This window comes from Chelon labrosus (assembly GCF_963514085.1).
Source record: "Chelon labrosus genome assembly, chromosome: 15".
NCBI lineage: Eukaryota > Metazoa > Chordata > Actinopteri > Mugiliformes > Mugilidae > Chelon > Chelon labrosus.
Window position 1 is genome coordinate 13,828,196 of NC_140348.1, and position 15,489 is coordinate 13,843,684.

Below are 15,489 nucleotides of genomic sequence, written 5' to 3' on the forward strand. Positions count from 1 at the left end.
AAAATCACTCACTCTCACTCCCAGGCATAAATTACAGACATCAGCGTCGGTTTATTCCACATTCATCCTCGTGTCAGTTCAGTCTCGGCGTTGTCTCAAAGAGCCAGCTCGTAATGCCGTGGCTTTGCAGCGAGCCCTGGGTGTTGAGATTAGAAGAAGCTGGCTGTCACAGAGCTCCACACAGGGCTAGTTTTTGAACCACAGGGACCTCTAGTGGAATCAGATTTTACAGTCAAAATAGCAGGTCTTTTTATTTTCAAACAGAACGAAGAGCACTCGGCTTAAAACTACACCTCAAGAATGGGCCCTCGTATATGAGTAATAAATCTGGTCACATAATTATTTTCTTAATACATGAAAAATGAATCAAATCAGTATGTCTTTTAGATGCATTACACTCCACTGCACTGTTCTCCTCACCGAAGGAAAATGGATTAGGTATTTCATTCTGTCACTAAATAAACTAAAGCATGCTCGCATTTTGGCTCATTCATTAAAACGGTGTTCCACTCGCCGCCCCCCCCCCAATGTAAACATGTTAAAGCCAGACCTCTGCCATAAATTTAAGACGCACTGCGAGGCTGTTTATGATCAGTCAGGAAAGTGTGAACTTCCCCTCTAAGCTTCAGAACAGGTTTAGCAATGTGTCCTGTTTTTCTCTGGTTGTGCGGATCCTACTGGGTAACGATGCTCGCTCTCTCGCTCTCTCTCTCTCTCTCTCCAACACATTCACACACACACACACACACACTTCCAGAGTCAACATTAAAACTGGGACTCCTTGAAGTGTGCATCTGGGACTGTGTGCTGAGTTTGGTTGTGAAGTGGTCGGCACATGCTAATAGGCCAATTATGTACATCCTGTCGTGGCGCGGTGCCATTTTAAAGCTCGAGCACTGCATTAGTGCAGTTGTATTTTGACACTTTGGGGCTCAATTTTCCAAGTGAATGTATTAGTGATGAATGTGCCTGCTTAGGGGCTGTTTGTTTTTTCCACGTTTCGCAAAAGTTTTCCACAGCACAGCTCTGAGAAGCACGGACTGTTTGAACCACAGGGCATCCATCATTTTGTCACTGTTCTGCACCCGGCCACCTAGGAAATGAAAGAGATCGAGAGAAAGAGAGAGAGAGCGGGAGCCAAATTGTGTCACTACTATATGCCAAAGCCTGCACCTTAAATTGCCCCTCTGTCTGCCCAGTCTCACAAAGCCACTGACTAGCCTCTTTGAGCACCTCGGTAAATTTGACAGTGAAGGGTTTTAGTGCAGACAGGCCTGGGAGGGGCTGTGTGGGTAGTAAATGCTAATGTAATTAACAGCGCTAGGTCCTTGACATCCGCCCTTTGACACCTGACTGATATCGAGGCCCTGCTGGAACACTTGGCTGATGTGACCCCGTCACTCGAATACCTCAGCCTGCTGGGAAATGAGGCCTGCCCCAACCAGCTGGTCAGCCCGGATAAGGATGAGGACGACTACCAGAGATACAGGTCTGTAAATGCGTGGACAAAGTGTGATGATGTCACCTGTGAAGTGGTAATAAGGGGTGGGTCGATGCATGAGGAGAAGGATTGATAGGTGATGCTTTTTCGTGTTCCAACTTTTAGTCACGCAGTTTTATTTGACAGCCTTTCCATAAGTAATGAATTTGGAGATGTTCCTTTTTTCGCAGCAACCAGCCCCTGCCCCTCGCAAGCAAACTGAGGATTCAACCATATCACTCTAAAAGCTTTGTCAACCGGCCCTTTTACACCCCAGTTTGCAAAATGGATTTCATGTGTGACTAGCCGCCGCCACAAATGAGTGTTTACTACCCTGCCTTACCAGAACGGATGATGCATTAAACATCAGGCTAGGCCTCAAGCCATGCAATATGACCACCATTTGTCAGGGTCCTTTACATGAAATGCGATAAAAGGCAAAAAGCATACTCTCTTTTGTCTGTTTTAGCCCTAAGTGCTTGTTTCTGACTCTGTGTTGCTTATTAATCATTTACCACCCATGCCTTTCTTGAATAATCTTTCTTCTCCTCTCTTTTTGTCTCCTTTCTCTCTCCCCCCACACACTCGCCCTGTGTCTTACTTTCCCTCCCCTTCTACCCCCTTCTGCCCCTCTTCCCTCTCATGCTTCTCTTGCTGGTGAGGAAGGCTGCTCTGTTTTGACTGACAACGTCTACGGTCCTGTAATGTAATATTCATAATGTGTCACATAGTAAAACATCAATTTGAGCGTGATGCAGATTTCATGTCTGACAAGGTTAGGCTGTGTGCAGGTCGTGACAGCACTGGCCTTGGGCAATAAATACCCAGCCCAGTGCCTCAGGAGCTCTCAGTCTCTCAAGTGAAATACCCTGGCGCGCTGCATCGGTGCCCCAATTAGTGCAGTGACACAGAAATATAGTATTCATTCACACAGTATTGTGTAGTCTGCGGGGAGGTTAAATGTTGTCCTGTTCTTAAACAACTGTGCACGCGCTCAGTGGCCATTCGTAGTACTACAATAACAAGAGCTCGGCCTTATAATATAATATTCTCAGAATGGTTTCTGATTATGCAGAGTAGGAGAGTGACTCCTCAGTAAGTAGTTGCAGGAACCTAAAAACCTCTGTTATATATGAGGATTAATGGATTATCACCTCATATTTTAACTTCTTATCTTGTGGAAAGTTCAGCTCGTCCAATCTCTTGTAGCAGAGTATCAAAGAGGAGCCTGAGGGGCCTCGGCCACCAGCTGTACTTTGTGTTCACTGAACCTTTTTTTTTTTTTTTTTCTCAGAGCCATAAATGCAGCTGCACAATAATTACCCATCCCCAGCAGGGATACTAAATATAACAATGGTTCGGTAACACTTCGAGTCCCGCAATTTTTTAATATGTTCCCCGAAAGGTGCTGATGTGTAACTGTCTTAGGAAAGTTCGAGGGAAAGACGTCTGTGTCATTTATTGCTAATTACAAGGAAAAGGGAGTGGAGATTTCAGGAGTAGTGATGCTCTTCTGGTACTAACCGCTAACCTTCCCATTTAATTTGTTCCCCTTTATTTCTTTTTCTGTTTTGTTTTGTTTTTTTCTCCATGCATTTTCTTCTTTCTTTATTTTCCTCTTCTTTTTTCCAATTTCCTCTACCTCCTTTCGAGCTCTCTTCTCCCGCTGCTCTTTTGTGATAAATGCATGCTCCTGGAAAGAGAAAGGCATTTATATTTCAGCAAACTGTGAAGCCGTCTGAAACAAGCTGTTGGGATCCAACAAGCCGTTACTGTGATGTAAAAAAAAAAAGGGAAGCTGATGCAGTGTACTTGGAGCTGGCTCGTGCTGGAGACCTGGAGTTTGATCTCCTCGTCAGCCTGACTTGCCCTCTTCCACACCTCCTGCTTTTTGAAAGAAATTCCCACAGAGCAGGTCTGCACAAGCTCCTCTATGAGGCCCGCCTCTACAATATCACAAGTCCCCTTCCGCTGTTCTTCCCTCCTCTTCAGAACCTTGTCTTTTTGAGCGAGAAGGTTCGAGACTTCGCATGGACTTTATAACCAGCCCTGTGTGTTCTTGTGACCCTTTTGGGGGACCTTATCTTTTTACTTGAGCTCTTCTTGGAGCTAGTTTACCTCCTTCTTCTGTGCATTTCCAGCAAGCAGGTCTTTTAGAAATTCTGCCACTTTGACAGCAGAGTAGATGGCGACTCTTTGCATTTAGAGCAGTAACAGTCCCTGCACGACTGATTTTGAGGGAGCTGGTCCAGCGAGTTGCTTCTTCACCGACCTACACTGATTTGGGCCACAACAGACAGCAAACTGCACTAGACCAAATACCTCAAATGTTGAAACATTTATGTAGCTCGTGGCTAAAAGTCTAGGCCCATACTAATACCTGATACACATGCATGATTTATATACACCAATCAGGCATGACATTACGACCACCTTCCTAGTATTGTGTGGGTCTCCCTTGGGCCTCCAAAACAGTTGTGACTCATCAGAGAATGGACATGGGCCTTCTGAGGGTGTCCTGTGGTGTCTGGCACCAGAATGTTGTTAGTGGGGACATTTTATCTTAATTAAGATGATCTCAGTGTTATTTCAAAGGAGCTACAACCAAGGCTACAAAAAGTAATGTTTGGTACATAAAACACACCTCATCCCCCTCCCCCGCAGTCAGCCTGCCCCACCTTCCACTCTACCGCCCTGTCTCCTTCTCTTTCTTATCCTCCCTCTGTGGTGGGGTTGAATCATTAATATCCCCACTGGCTGACAGAGCCTTGTCATCTGCTCTGACCCTGTGATGGTAGGTTACCTATGGAGAATAACCTCTCTGCGTCTCTCCCAAGGGCATCTTCACGTTTCATCATGGAAATGCCCCGAACAAAGTCCTTTTACATGGTGGGAGACACGGCACGGGGCCTCTTGGATTTTGAGTGGTGGCGCTCTCATCAGAAAAAGAAGCTCTTATTCGGGGTTACGTCATTGTAGACCATCATAAGGCCATATGGTATATTTTTATAGTTTATTATCAGTTTTCTTGGCCACTAATATGTGTTTTTCTAATTTTATTAGACGTTCTCCCTTAATTTTCCATAGATTTATTTTCTGTTTTGTGTTAGCCCAAATGTGATCCATGCTTCCCTTCCTTATTATCCTCAGGTGTTGAAAAGTTGACACGGGCTTTGCCATCTCCCCTCATCGCCATCGCCGTCATCAATTTGTCACGGCTCTTTGCGCGCCCGGCCTCGTCTGTGCCCATATCCCGCCGTCCTTTCTCACCCTCCACTTAGGTGCTGCATGCGTGTCCTTTTTGGCTACCAGCTCAGCCTGACATACTGGTTCCTCTATCCCTGCCTGCCCGTGAAAGGATCTGTTGTCATCTATGTATTCCAGCCATTATCTTTTGACGTTTCTCTCCCTCCCAATGAAAGACGGAGTGTGTCTGAAAGCTTAGCGAGATATGTGTGATGCTACCAGAATGACAGCTCTGGCAGACGGGTTGTATCTTCTTTCGTGCTATTTATATGTCATACTTTTTCTTATCGGCTTTGAAGGTTATTACACACAAGAGCGTATCGCCATTAAATCTGCATCGGCATTAAATCTCAGTAAACACGGGTTCTTTTCAAGTTTTGTTGACGCATGTATTTACATATTAGAATTTGTGTCAGTTTGATTAGTATATCACGGTTTACACGCTTCCTCAGATTCTCTGTTTGTCGAGAACAGACCTACAAGGAGGCCTTTTAAGGCAGCGGCGTGGTACAGCTGAATTGTTCTTTTTCCCCCTCAGGTACTTTGTCCTGTACAAGCTGCCCCAGCTGAAGTTTCTGGACACCAGGAAAGTGACCAGAAAAGAAGTGACGGAGGCACAGGCAAGAGGAGCCTTCATGAAAGTGGTCAAGCCCAAGTCGGAAGCTGTAAGTTAAGCTCTGTTTTTGTTGCTTTTTTTTTTCCAAACACTGTTTTAAGTATTAGTCCCTCTGAAGTATTGAGTGGATTTGTCACATTCATCCCTTTCTTCCCTCTTCTATTCTTTTCCTTTATCCTTCCTTTCTTCCTGTGCATGCTTGAGTGTCAGTCTTCCTTTACAGAGGTCCTAGTGCCGTGGCGCTCTCAAAGGAGTGTCTTTCCAACGGCTTAAAGTGTACATGTGTGTTGTGTGTGTAAATGTGTGTGACCACGGCCTGACCTGATTCCGTATGCATGAGCCCAGATCAAAGACGGCGGGCGGCTGTCCGGTTGCGCTTGTGTTCCCAAGTGTGACACGGCTGGCGATTGGAGTGACAGCTCACGTACATGCGCCTCACAATCGCTTAATTATCTCAAGCCCGTGCATTTATTCGTCCCTCTCTTGTTTTGGGCCCCGCAAGACTAATTAGAGTTCGGGAGGTTCATCAGTATACCCGCTTCAACCCTTTTCACCCCCCTTTTTTCACCCCCTCCCCTTTCATAATGCAATATAAATGAACGTCTTTTGCCTAGATTTGATTTCATGTAATTGTAAGGCCATGAAATATTTACTCGTTGGATCAGCTAAGCTGTGTCGTTTCAAGCTCTCTGGGGCTCTGACAGCGAGCCTGGGAGGTAATAATGCATCCAGAGTAGCAAGAGCATAGGCATCCAGTGACAAATCAGAAGCATGTGAGTCGATGTCGGGTTTAAAAGTGCACGAGGAAAACAAAATATTTATTGTTTCAGACAATCAGCTAAGATAGTGTACTCTTTTAGTGTCGGTTCGTGCTATGCTTTGTTCTCGATTCGTCATGCAAGTGGCAAGCGAAGAAGCAAAACGCTGAAATAATTTAACCCCAGCCCGCCACGGTTGGTAGATGGAGAAAAGTGGAGTGAAAACACTGTTCATCCACTTTATATAAAAAGAAAATAAGGACCTCTACAATGCTTTTTGGCAGGGTAAAGTCACTTTTAAGATTTTTATTTACATAGCTTGTCAGTGGAGAAGAAATGTTTGCCTTTGTCACCACAGGCTTAGATGAAAGGAGGGATAATCAGTGATTCAGGCTGACATGATGTGTGTGTCTTTGTGTCTTTGAACCTGCTGTATATGATTATTTATTCCCTATGCAAAGTAAAAGGTTACAGCTTTGATAAAAAAAAAAAAGAAGGTGTCTACCTAACACTGCACACATTATTTTAAGCGTCTGAACGTACTCTTCTTGTCTTATCCACAGTGTCTTATTAGCAGTCTGCACAGCGAAGAGACTTTGTCCTCGCGTCTGGGCCCTGGGATGTCACGGCAGCATTCCCATAACATTTGTTTTGAGTTAGATGCGACGTGATGTGTCAGCTATCGCAGACTTGATGAGCCATGAGAACCCCCCCGGCTCTAATTGTCCACATCATCCGAGTGATTGTAAGCTGACCGATAGTGCGGGCCACCAATTAGCGGAGCGCCCGCGACAGAACGGGAAAGTGGGGAGAGATGATGGCGTAATTAGATATTTGTGTTTGCTTTTATGTCTGTTACAGCGGGGTGTTGCTCAGAACAGTGGCTCTTGGTACTGTGTCTGCCATTAGCTTCATTACAGAGGACGGTAATTAGCTGTCTCGCTGTCGCCCGCGCTAGCATTTGAGCCTCAATTAGTGCAAGTATCGGAGGAAAAAAATATGGCAACGCAAACTTGATTTAAGAGGTTTATTTATGAAATTATTTGACTCTGAGTGTATCTCAGCTGTGTTTGGTTAGATTTCCTACGACAAGTCTTCTTCCTACTGTTAACTGTAAATTGAAACCATAGTAACAGCAGCGACCTGATAGCACAAATCAGAATAAGGAGCCCCTTCTCTATCAGATCATTCCCACTGCATGATGTACGTATTGGAATACTTAATGGGCTCTCTTTGAAAGAGACAGTGCTGAACTTTCGAGACCTCGTATCAGAGCTTGGAGTATGACCACAGTTTAAACTCCTTTTCAATCATGCCATTATGGCGTGGCACCGAGCGGCGCCACATGGTTCCGATCAGGCAGTTATGGTCTTTAGCACAATCTGAACGCCATAACTGTTCATACATTCCCGGCGTTTTCCACGTAAATCACAACCAGACCGTCAACAGCCAGTTGCTTGCAGGCAAATGGAGACGGGTACAAAAGCCAAGCGAGAAGATTAAGAAAAATGTCCCTGTGACACTAAATAGAAGCACTCTGTCACGGAAGAAAACAAGGAAGTGCGGTCAAGTCAAATAGCCACATTCGTATATTCGTAGAATAATTTAGTGTTTTAATTGTTGGTGTGCGTCTTCATGTACTGCTGAGCATTACGCCCTAAGTGGGTGACAACAAGCTGTCTCTGACTTGTCTGTATGTTTCAGTGTTTGTGTCAAGTAGCGAGGGGAGTCATTTTATTTTTTTTGTTATACTGCATCTCCTAGTGTAAAGGACAAGCAGTTAGACAACAATGATGACAGCTAAATGACGAGAGAGACGGGGAGAGAAGAAAAAGTATAAATACCTGAAGTAAACGAGAAAAAAAAAAAAAAAAGAACACATCGGTGACAATTGAAGTGTTTTCCCCCAAACCACAACACAAAGCAGAGTCAGAGTGGAAAAGCCTTGAGCTGTATTTTGGGAAATTGGGCGTGTTGGAATGCTATAATGTGATAATTCTCTTCAGGACTTAGAGGTCATGGAATGAAATGGCGTTAAACCACGTAGAGCCATTTGGACTGCGTTGGGCTGCTTTCGGAAAATACATGTGGTGCCTTTTGGCTCGGCTTCCCCACCTCCCTCCACTCCGCCGCAGAGCCCACATTATGCTGTCGAACCCTTGGGTTAAACTGCCCATGTCTGTCAAAACACTGTGACAGCACATTCTGTTTTCAGATCCCAAGCATGGTTTAAAAAAAAAAGAAAAAAGTGCGTAGCAAATTTAACTAGTAGAATAACATTTACTCCTTGCCACATGTTTAAGAGTGTTTCACAGTGAATGAAGTAACTCCATGGTCCCCCTTCACTAAGCACTGCTTGGTAGCTACGTCAGCGGGTATAAATGTTCCTCGGATGTCACTTTGATTTTGCCTGGATGAATTATTTGACTTGATTTTCTAGCATGAACAGAAGTTTTTTGTTTTTTTTTCCCCCTCCCAAACCCTTCTGTGTGTAATGTAAAGCAGACTGCATCGCAGGGTGGCTTGAGCCAGCTCCTGGGTCCCATGAGTGTGCGCACAGGGTAACGGTTCTTCAAGGGAATTGACAGTGACAGAGCCAGGAAAGTCCTCAAGTGGATCTTTTCAGTTTTGTTTTTTCTTCCCCAGACACTAACCTGTTTTACCCCGCAGCAGACGGCGGTTCATTTTAAGTTTGGGCTGAAGGGAGCAGTCCAAATCTAAGATAGACTGTATGGTTTTAGAGCCATGATTGTGCATTATGTGATCCATGATTGTGGCTTTTTTTTTTTTTTTTTTTTTTTTTTGGCAGTGCTGCCCTGGAAGAGGACGAGGCATTTTGCTATAGGTCGGTTGTTTTGCTACCCCAAACGTACCCTGTAAAGCATGTTGCCACGTTCATCTCTGCGCTTGAGAGTTATGAGTTCCCCGAAGCTCTCAAACATAACAAACAGCGTGCAATATAGCGCTTTGTGAATGTGCCTTCAGTGGGTTTGCTGAATCATTTTACTGAACAAATGTGTCCTCCGAGAAAACTCAAAGAATATGGTTCTCAGCAGGGGGAAGGGAAAATAACCCGACAGATTGCTGTGGAGGCCCGTTTATTACCGCTCCTCGCTCTCTGCTGGATCAGCGGTTGTACACACTGAACCCCGGTCTGTCACCTTTCTTTCATGTCGCATGCCTGGATCGGTATGTACGCAGTAGTAGGTTGAACGAGGACGGCACTGCGGGTTGAGTAGGAGTTGTGGGCAAAATAAAACCACACTAAGTGCCTTGTCTGCTTTATGTTCAGACAAATAAACCCACTGACAGATTGTGATCTGCTTGCTTTCAAATGATGTTCTCCCCCCCCCCCCATCTTACATAATGTCTTGTTATCTGTTAATTGCATCACTTGAAACACTGCTGTTCTCTGTCTTTTAATGAAAACATATCCTAAATGTTAAAACAGCTGTTTATAATTGTTTGGACGTGTTTAGTTTGTATGATAGACGAAACGCGCTGCTTGCTTGTGTCAGATATTTCCACGGAGCCACATGTTCATTCTCTTAGGTATGTGTATTTGTCTGTCAGTGTCTCAGTGAGCGGTGTGAGCCCCCATGTGACTATTCCTCTGCAGCTGACTGCTGAAGTATGAGCGTGTCCAGAGTTTGGACCAGTGAAACGAGCTCAAATCTGCAGCGCCCTGGCAGCCTGCGCACAGGAGGTCATGCGGGGGTTATAAGCCGAGAAAACAACAGCAATTAGAGGGAGTGACTCACACTGTCCACATAAATCATCCGAGCCCTGCATATCATAAACACACTGTAAAACTTTAAAGCACAATTAATTGCGAGTAAAAGAGCCAATATTGATTTATTGCCTCTTTCAAAGCCTGGAGACACGGGGTGCGTGACCTGGGTGTCACGTCACTCTCGCAAGCGAAAAATGATAGATGTTTTATTCACTTTTGGCTAAACGCAGGGAATAAAAACAAACATGTGTTTTTGCGAGGGCTTTTATGAGACACTGAACTGGCCCCGTTGCATTAACTGATTTTCCTCTCCTCCCGCTGGCATCCAGTACAGAGAAGGAACGCCTCTGCGGTGAGGCATTTGTTGTCTCCACGTCTCTCTTGTGTTTCGCGGTGGAGTTTGAGGCCTGTCAGAAAACAGGCCAATGCTGGCCAGCATAATGAGATGTCTCCCTTTTTTTTTTTGGCATTTTGATCTTAAGTTTTCATAAACTTTGACAAATCTTGTGATCGATCACATAACTCTGTTTTTTTAATTTTTTTTAATCTGTAGTTTTTATTACTCTAATAATATTAGAGTGCTCAGAACTGGCAAGCTAGAACGCCTTTTCTTTTTTAATATACTGGTCCGCAATCTCCTTATGCCACAGGGAGGGACCAAGTCCTTATAGTGATTTTGCTATTTTCAATGTTCTTTCTAGACACATACGACTACAGGGAGATGACATACTCCTAATTTTCAGTATCTTTGTGCACCTATAATATAAAGCAAAGTAAAACCTTATAATATTATTATACACAGCACCTCTTAAATCTTTTTCATTGCACGCCACGGGGCTGCAAAACTCCACAAACCCCTGCACTGTAGCAACAATATCATTGCCACAAAGGCACTTCTTCAATTACACTCCTTCAAATCATGCTTTTAGCTATTGCACAGTGCAGCGTCCCAGTGTGTTGGCCTATCGGTCCAATCAGAGCTAATCCTCCCTGCTGGTCTCTTTGGTGACAGCAAGATGCTGCAAGCCTAATGAGAGACAGCTGGCTTAGTGTTGTCTCTGCACTTGAAAAAAAATAAATAAAAAAAATCCATCTTTCTCCCCACCGCCCCCACCGGGTGTTTCCGCAAAATTGTAATAAACTTTCAATCTCTCCAAGAAATCAGTTACTTCTTCCTCAGCCGTCTCTTTTAGCTGTTGACTGCGCGCATTAATCACTATTTCAGCGCTCTGCAGTTTACTTTGAAGTTGACTGTCGTGTGCCCCCTCTCGAGGCAGCTTTGCTTTAAATTACGTGCAGATTTTTATCAGATAATTCCAGTGAAGTTGTTGTTGTTGTTGTTTATTACATGCAGATGTTGATAAGGCATTTAAAAAGTTAATGGACTTGATATATTTTCTAGATGAGGTGGGTACGCCCTATACACGAGTGTCTCGTTTACGATCCACCGCGGGGACGGAAGTGAAAGTTTTAGTCCGTCTATGACAAACCTGCAAATCCTTTTCCTCCTTTTAACATGCACAAACATGGCACATTGTCTCCCAGCGTGCTGGATCACTTGAGCTTTAATCCATTATACCAGTGCGGTGTTAATGGAGATGGAGTCTTCTTTCAGCGGCGGTGACTTTCATGGGCATGCAACAGAGGACGGAGCCAGAGCTGAAAGTCCCTCCACTGAAGTTTGTGCTTACACAGGCCTTCTTTGTGGTTTTTAGAGCTTGTCAGACATGTCAAGCACAGGCTAGAAAAAGTATATTGTTTCCAGCCACTTGGATTCCTTTCCCCCTGACATCTGCCACTCCGCCGAGATGATAAATTCTTGCCTCATTAAGCGTGGGTGTGGGATTACAGACTGACAACACATTAATCACTGGGCTGGGTGGCAGCAGCCCTGCACCAGCTAGAGGCATTGTTAACCAAACTTTTCTAATGTGTCACTCTCCTCCTTGACAGCCCATAATCAATCATCCTGATTGGCAGGGCTGATAGATTACACTATTTATACTTTGTGTAATGAAAGCTAGCGTTTCCACCTACTGTCATTGTCGAGACGATGATAGGCCACGTCGTCCGGCTGAATGGGAACGCGCACAAAAAGAAGACAGAGAGAAAAGAAAGGGCAGGCCGACCCACTACTGTGAACTTTAAAACAGACACTGTCGAGCTCCGTGGTGGGTGGCGTGAAGAGGGGTGTTCTGCGAGCCCGCATTGTTCACCCTACACGGCGTATAGCTTAGAGGCAGTCGCCGCACCATCACTGAGCTATTGTCGTGTTTGTCGCTATCAGTGGCAGGCCGCGCTCTCGCAGGTAAAACTATGCTTTGTCTGCGCGGGATTCGGTTTCCCCCGTGACCCCGTTGGCGAGGTGAGGTTTTGTTGTCAGAGCCTCTTTTCTGACAGGAAGTGAATGATTTACACGTGTGACAACAAAATGACAAGACACCATATACTGTATGTGTGCACAGGTCAGCGGGATAATACATAATGGATTTCCCTCATTCCTCGCCAGGCTCTTTAGAACTACCTTACATCCCTTTACAACCCCACCCCCCCCGCCCCCCCACCCCCCAAGCAGTCATTTTTTTCTTCCTGGGAACTGGATGAAATGACACACTGCTGGTAGCCTTCACACATAATAAGGTTATGTTTCTTTTTGTTCATTTTCAGCCGTACGTCTTTGTCTGGCATTAGAGATGTCCTCGGCGCACAGAGCGAGGATATTGAATATGAGCTTTTAGTTGAGAGGGTGCCAAGCATTTGGAGAAAAGAGGTTGGGGTGGGGGGGGGGGGGACAGTCCATCATGTTTCTGACAGGCAGTAAATCTGAGACTTTTCTTATGCGACGGCGCGCTGTCAGGAAATTAGTTAACTAGACCATATTATGGAGAGCCAGGTAATTTACCCTCAGAGATGCGATCGCAAATAACTAGCGGGAGGCCGCATCCCTGACCTGACATTGCTTTGTGTATAATGCAAAATCTAGTGACATGCTCAATGGGTTCTGTCAGCTGCAGGATTGAATTCTCTGCCTACTGCGTCTCAGTTTGGAGCACGCTGGTCAATTATTTCTGAGGCTGTCAGTGCATAGGGAGACACTGTTATTTAGTATGTGTTAACTTGGCATCATTAAGACGCTCAGCTGACAGAGAATAGCACACCTGAATGTTATTTATTTTGATTCCCCCGACAGGGCTAACCTTCAAACGCGTTGACCTCCCTCTATTTTGCGTTTTGTGAAATCCCACTCGTGTCCATTAGAAACAGGAGCTGTCGAGGCGGCGGGGAATCAAATGACCGGGAGTCGTCTAATCTAACACAGTAATGTGCGGGAGAAGCTTCCATTTGTTTGGACAGATTGCTCTGATCACACGGTGGCGGTTTAGGGTCTATCCGCGCTCGCCGAGTAGACATCGCTGTCCGCGCGAAATCTCTAAAACGCATACTGAAATGTCATGTTATTGTATATCCATGTTTTTTGCCCGCCAGCACAGTATCGAATGCTCGGGAACGGATGGTGTGGTGTAGTGTTGCATGTTCTCTTTAAGTGGCCCTTGAGCAGAGACACCGGTGGGGCCGTATTTTATCTTTTCTTTGCACAAAGCGTTGGATCCATGGCTAGCACTCGTCATAATTTAACGTTGAAAGAGCGGCTAAGCGGCACGGCTAGTCTATAGAATAGACGCGGTGGTTTTGACTGATATCTTGATGACGCTTCTTTTGGCGAGTTAACCGAATGTCAGGTTTGGGCAGAGCAAGTCTCAAATTTGAACTCTGTGGGAAAATGAATTATCAGCCCACGCTGCCTACCCTCCACATCCTCCAACACCTCCACCGCCTACCAGCCCTGCTGATGAATGGGAAACCTGATCGAGCAAAGCCTCAGCATCACCTCTGTGCGGCGGGATGACATGATTAGGAGGTGACAGCTTCTGTAACAACATCTCTACATTTATCTTTCTCTTCTCTCTCTGTGTCTCTCTCTCTCCCTCCCTCTCTCTCCCTCTCTTTCCGTCTGTCTGTCTCTTCCCTCTCAACAAGTCAGACTACTCTATAATTAATGTCCCTGAGGGCTATCCGCAGGTCAGGTAAGGGGGGTGCTGTTGAGACAGGTAGTCTTGACACCTCCTGCTTTGTAGCTTATGCATGCGGGTGGGTTAGGCGGCTGAGGAGGGGCCGATGATGAGGGCCGGGTGCGTGTTTAGGTTAGAGGCTATGACGGGAGGTGTACTGTAGGTTGAGGGAAGCCAGGCCTCGCTGTGTGACCTTTCCACCCGAGAGACAAAAGGAACGGTTTTTCACAGGATTAAAACCAGTCAAATCTGGTGCATTAAGGGCTTAGCTTGTCGGGAGCCTCGCGTCTGACTGACGCGGAGGGAACGTGCGGTTCAGTTACGTCAGTACCGCGCACATTTAAGGGGTTAAATTGTTCAGGGATAATCAATAAGGCGTTTGTTTTAAAGAGCTCCGAGGCAGATCAACAGAAAACTGTGCTGCTTTTTGGTACAAATCTTCAACTGGTAAAAAGTTCGTCCTTGTGAATCCAGTCTCACTCTTTGTAGTGCGCCGCCCACAGACTGTTAAGCACTTCTGTTCCTATATAAATGTGAAGTATGCCCTTACGCCGTGACACCTCTTACACGCATCTTTACAGGATCCACACACCATCTCTCAATCTGCATTTTCACAAACACAGCAGCCCCCTTTTCCCAACAATGGCCCTGTGAATAGCCACTCGTCCTCTGTGTTTTTTAGTTGTGGAGAGCAGGCTTTTTTTTTCGCCCCCACTTTCCAAGTTTTGAATAAAAGCAGGAAAATGGATGAGAGGAGTGGGGTGACGAACAGGGCGAATTGGACAGAGGATATTAAGATGAGACAGAGGAGGAGAGGGAGGGCATTTCTGTTTTGTGGCGGCTTCCCAGAGTGCGCCAGAGGTCACCGCGGGGGCCGGAGGGGGTCAAGTGGCACTCGAACAGCATTTTTCTGTCATTCATGGGAATGTTGCAGGAGGCCGTGAAGGATTGGCACAGGGTTACAGGGCGCCAGTGGCCGGTGAAGTGGGCGAAGCTCTTTAATGTTTTCGCTGATTTGCAAAGAATGTGTCATCTCTGCGCGTTGGAGTCGTGGCGATGAAAGCTCAGCAGAGTTGAAAGCCTCAAATCATTTTCCGAAAAGCGCGTGATTAAAGCGTCTGCTTAAATAAAAGCATTGAACTCTTAATTTTACCAGCCTGGCGTTTTTTATGATTTCCACTGTCAAATTATTTGCATCCTTCAGTGTTCATCAAAGCCTCTATAACCTTCTGACAGCTTCGATCGCTTTCTATTTGGAGCTGGCGTGCAGTTGCGAGCTGACAGACTCGTAAAGCCTCTTCCCAGAATAAGTCTGCACTGCACCTTACTTAAGAAAGTGATCCGGAGCCAGTGAGCTGTAAAGGTCTGTAATAAGCTACCCTGTGAGATGTACTGTAAGTCATGATTAGTAACACACATATTTTATTTCAAACATAACTTCTCCAGGCAGTGTGGAACAAAGGTTTGTCCTTTCATGTAGTCTGATTAAGTGAATACAGGAAGTGGTGCACTGTGATAGTGGGTGGCAAACAGAGCTGACAGACAATGGATCTCTATTTCTCTTTATTACCGTTTTGTCTGTCTTC

The 15,489-nt window shown here is 45.4% G+C and overlaps 1 protein-coding gene across 1 annotated transcript in view; it reads left to right on the forward strand.

Annotated features, from left to right (window-relative positions):
• Positions 1–15,489, forward strand: part of lrmda (leucine rich melanocyte differentiation associated) — a 201,036-nt gene that overhangs the window by 133,529 nt on the left and 52,018 nt on the right. Inside the window, exons 4-5 of the mRNA XM_084561641.1 lie at positions 1,350–1,489; positions 5,265–5,391. Of these exons, the coding sequence (XP_084417767.1) occupies positions 1,350–1,489; positions 5,265–5,391 (267 nt within the window). The remainder of the gene's footprint in view (positions 1–1,349; positions 1,490–5,264; positions 5,392–15,489) is intronic.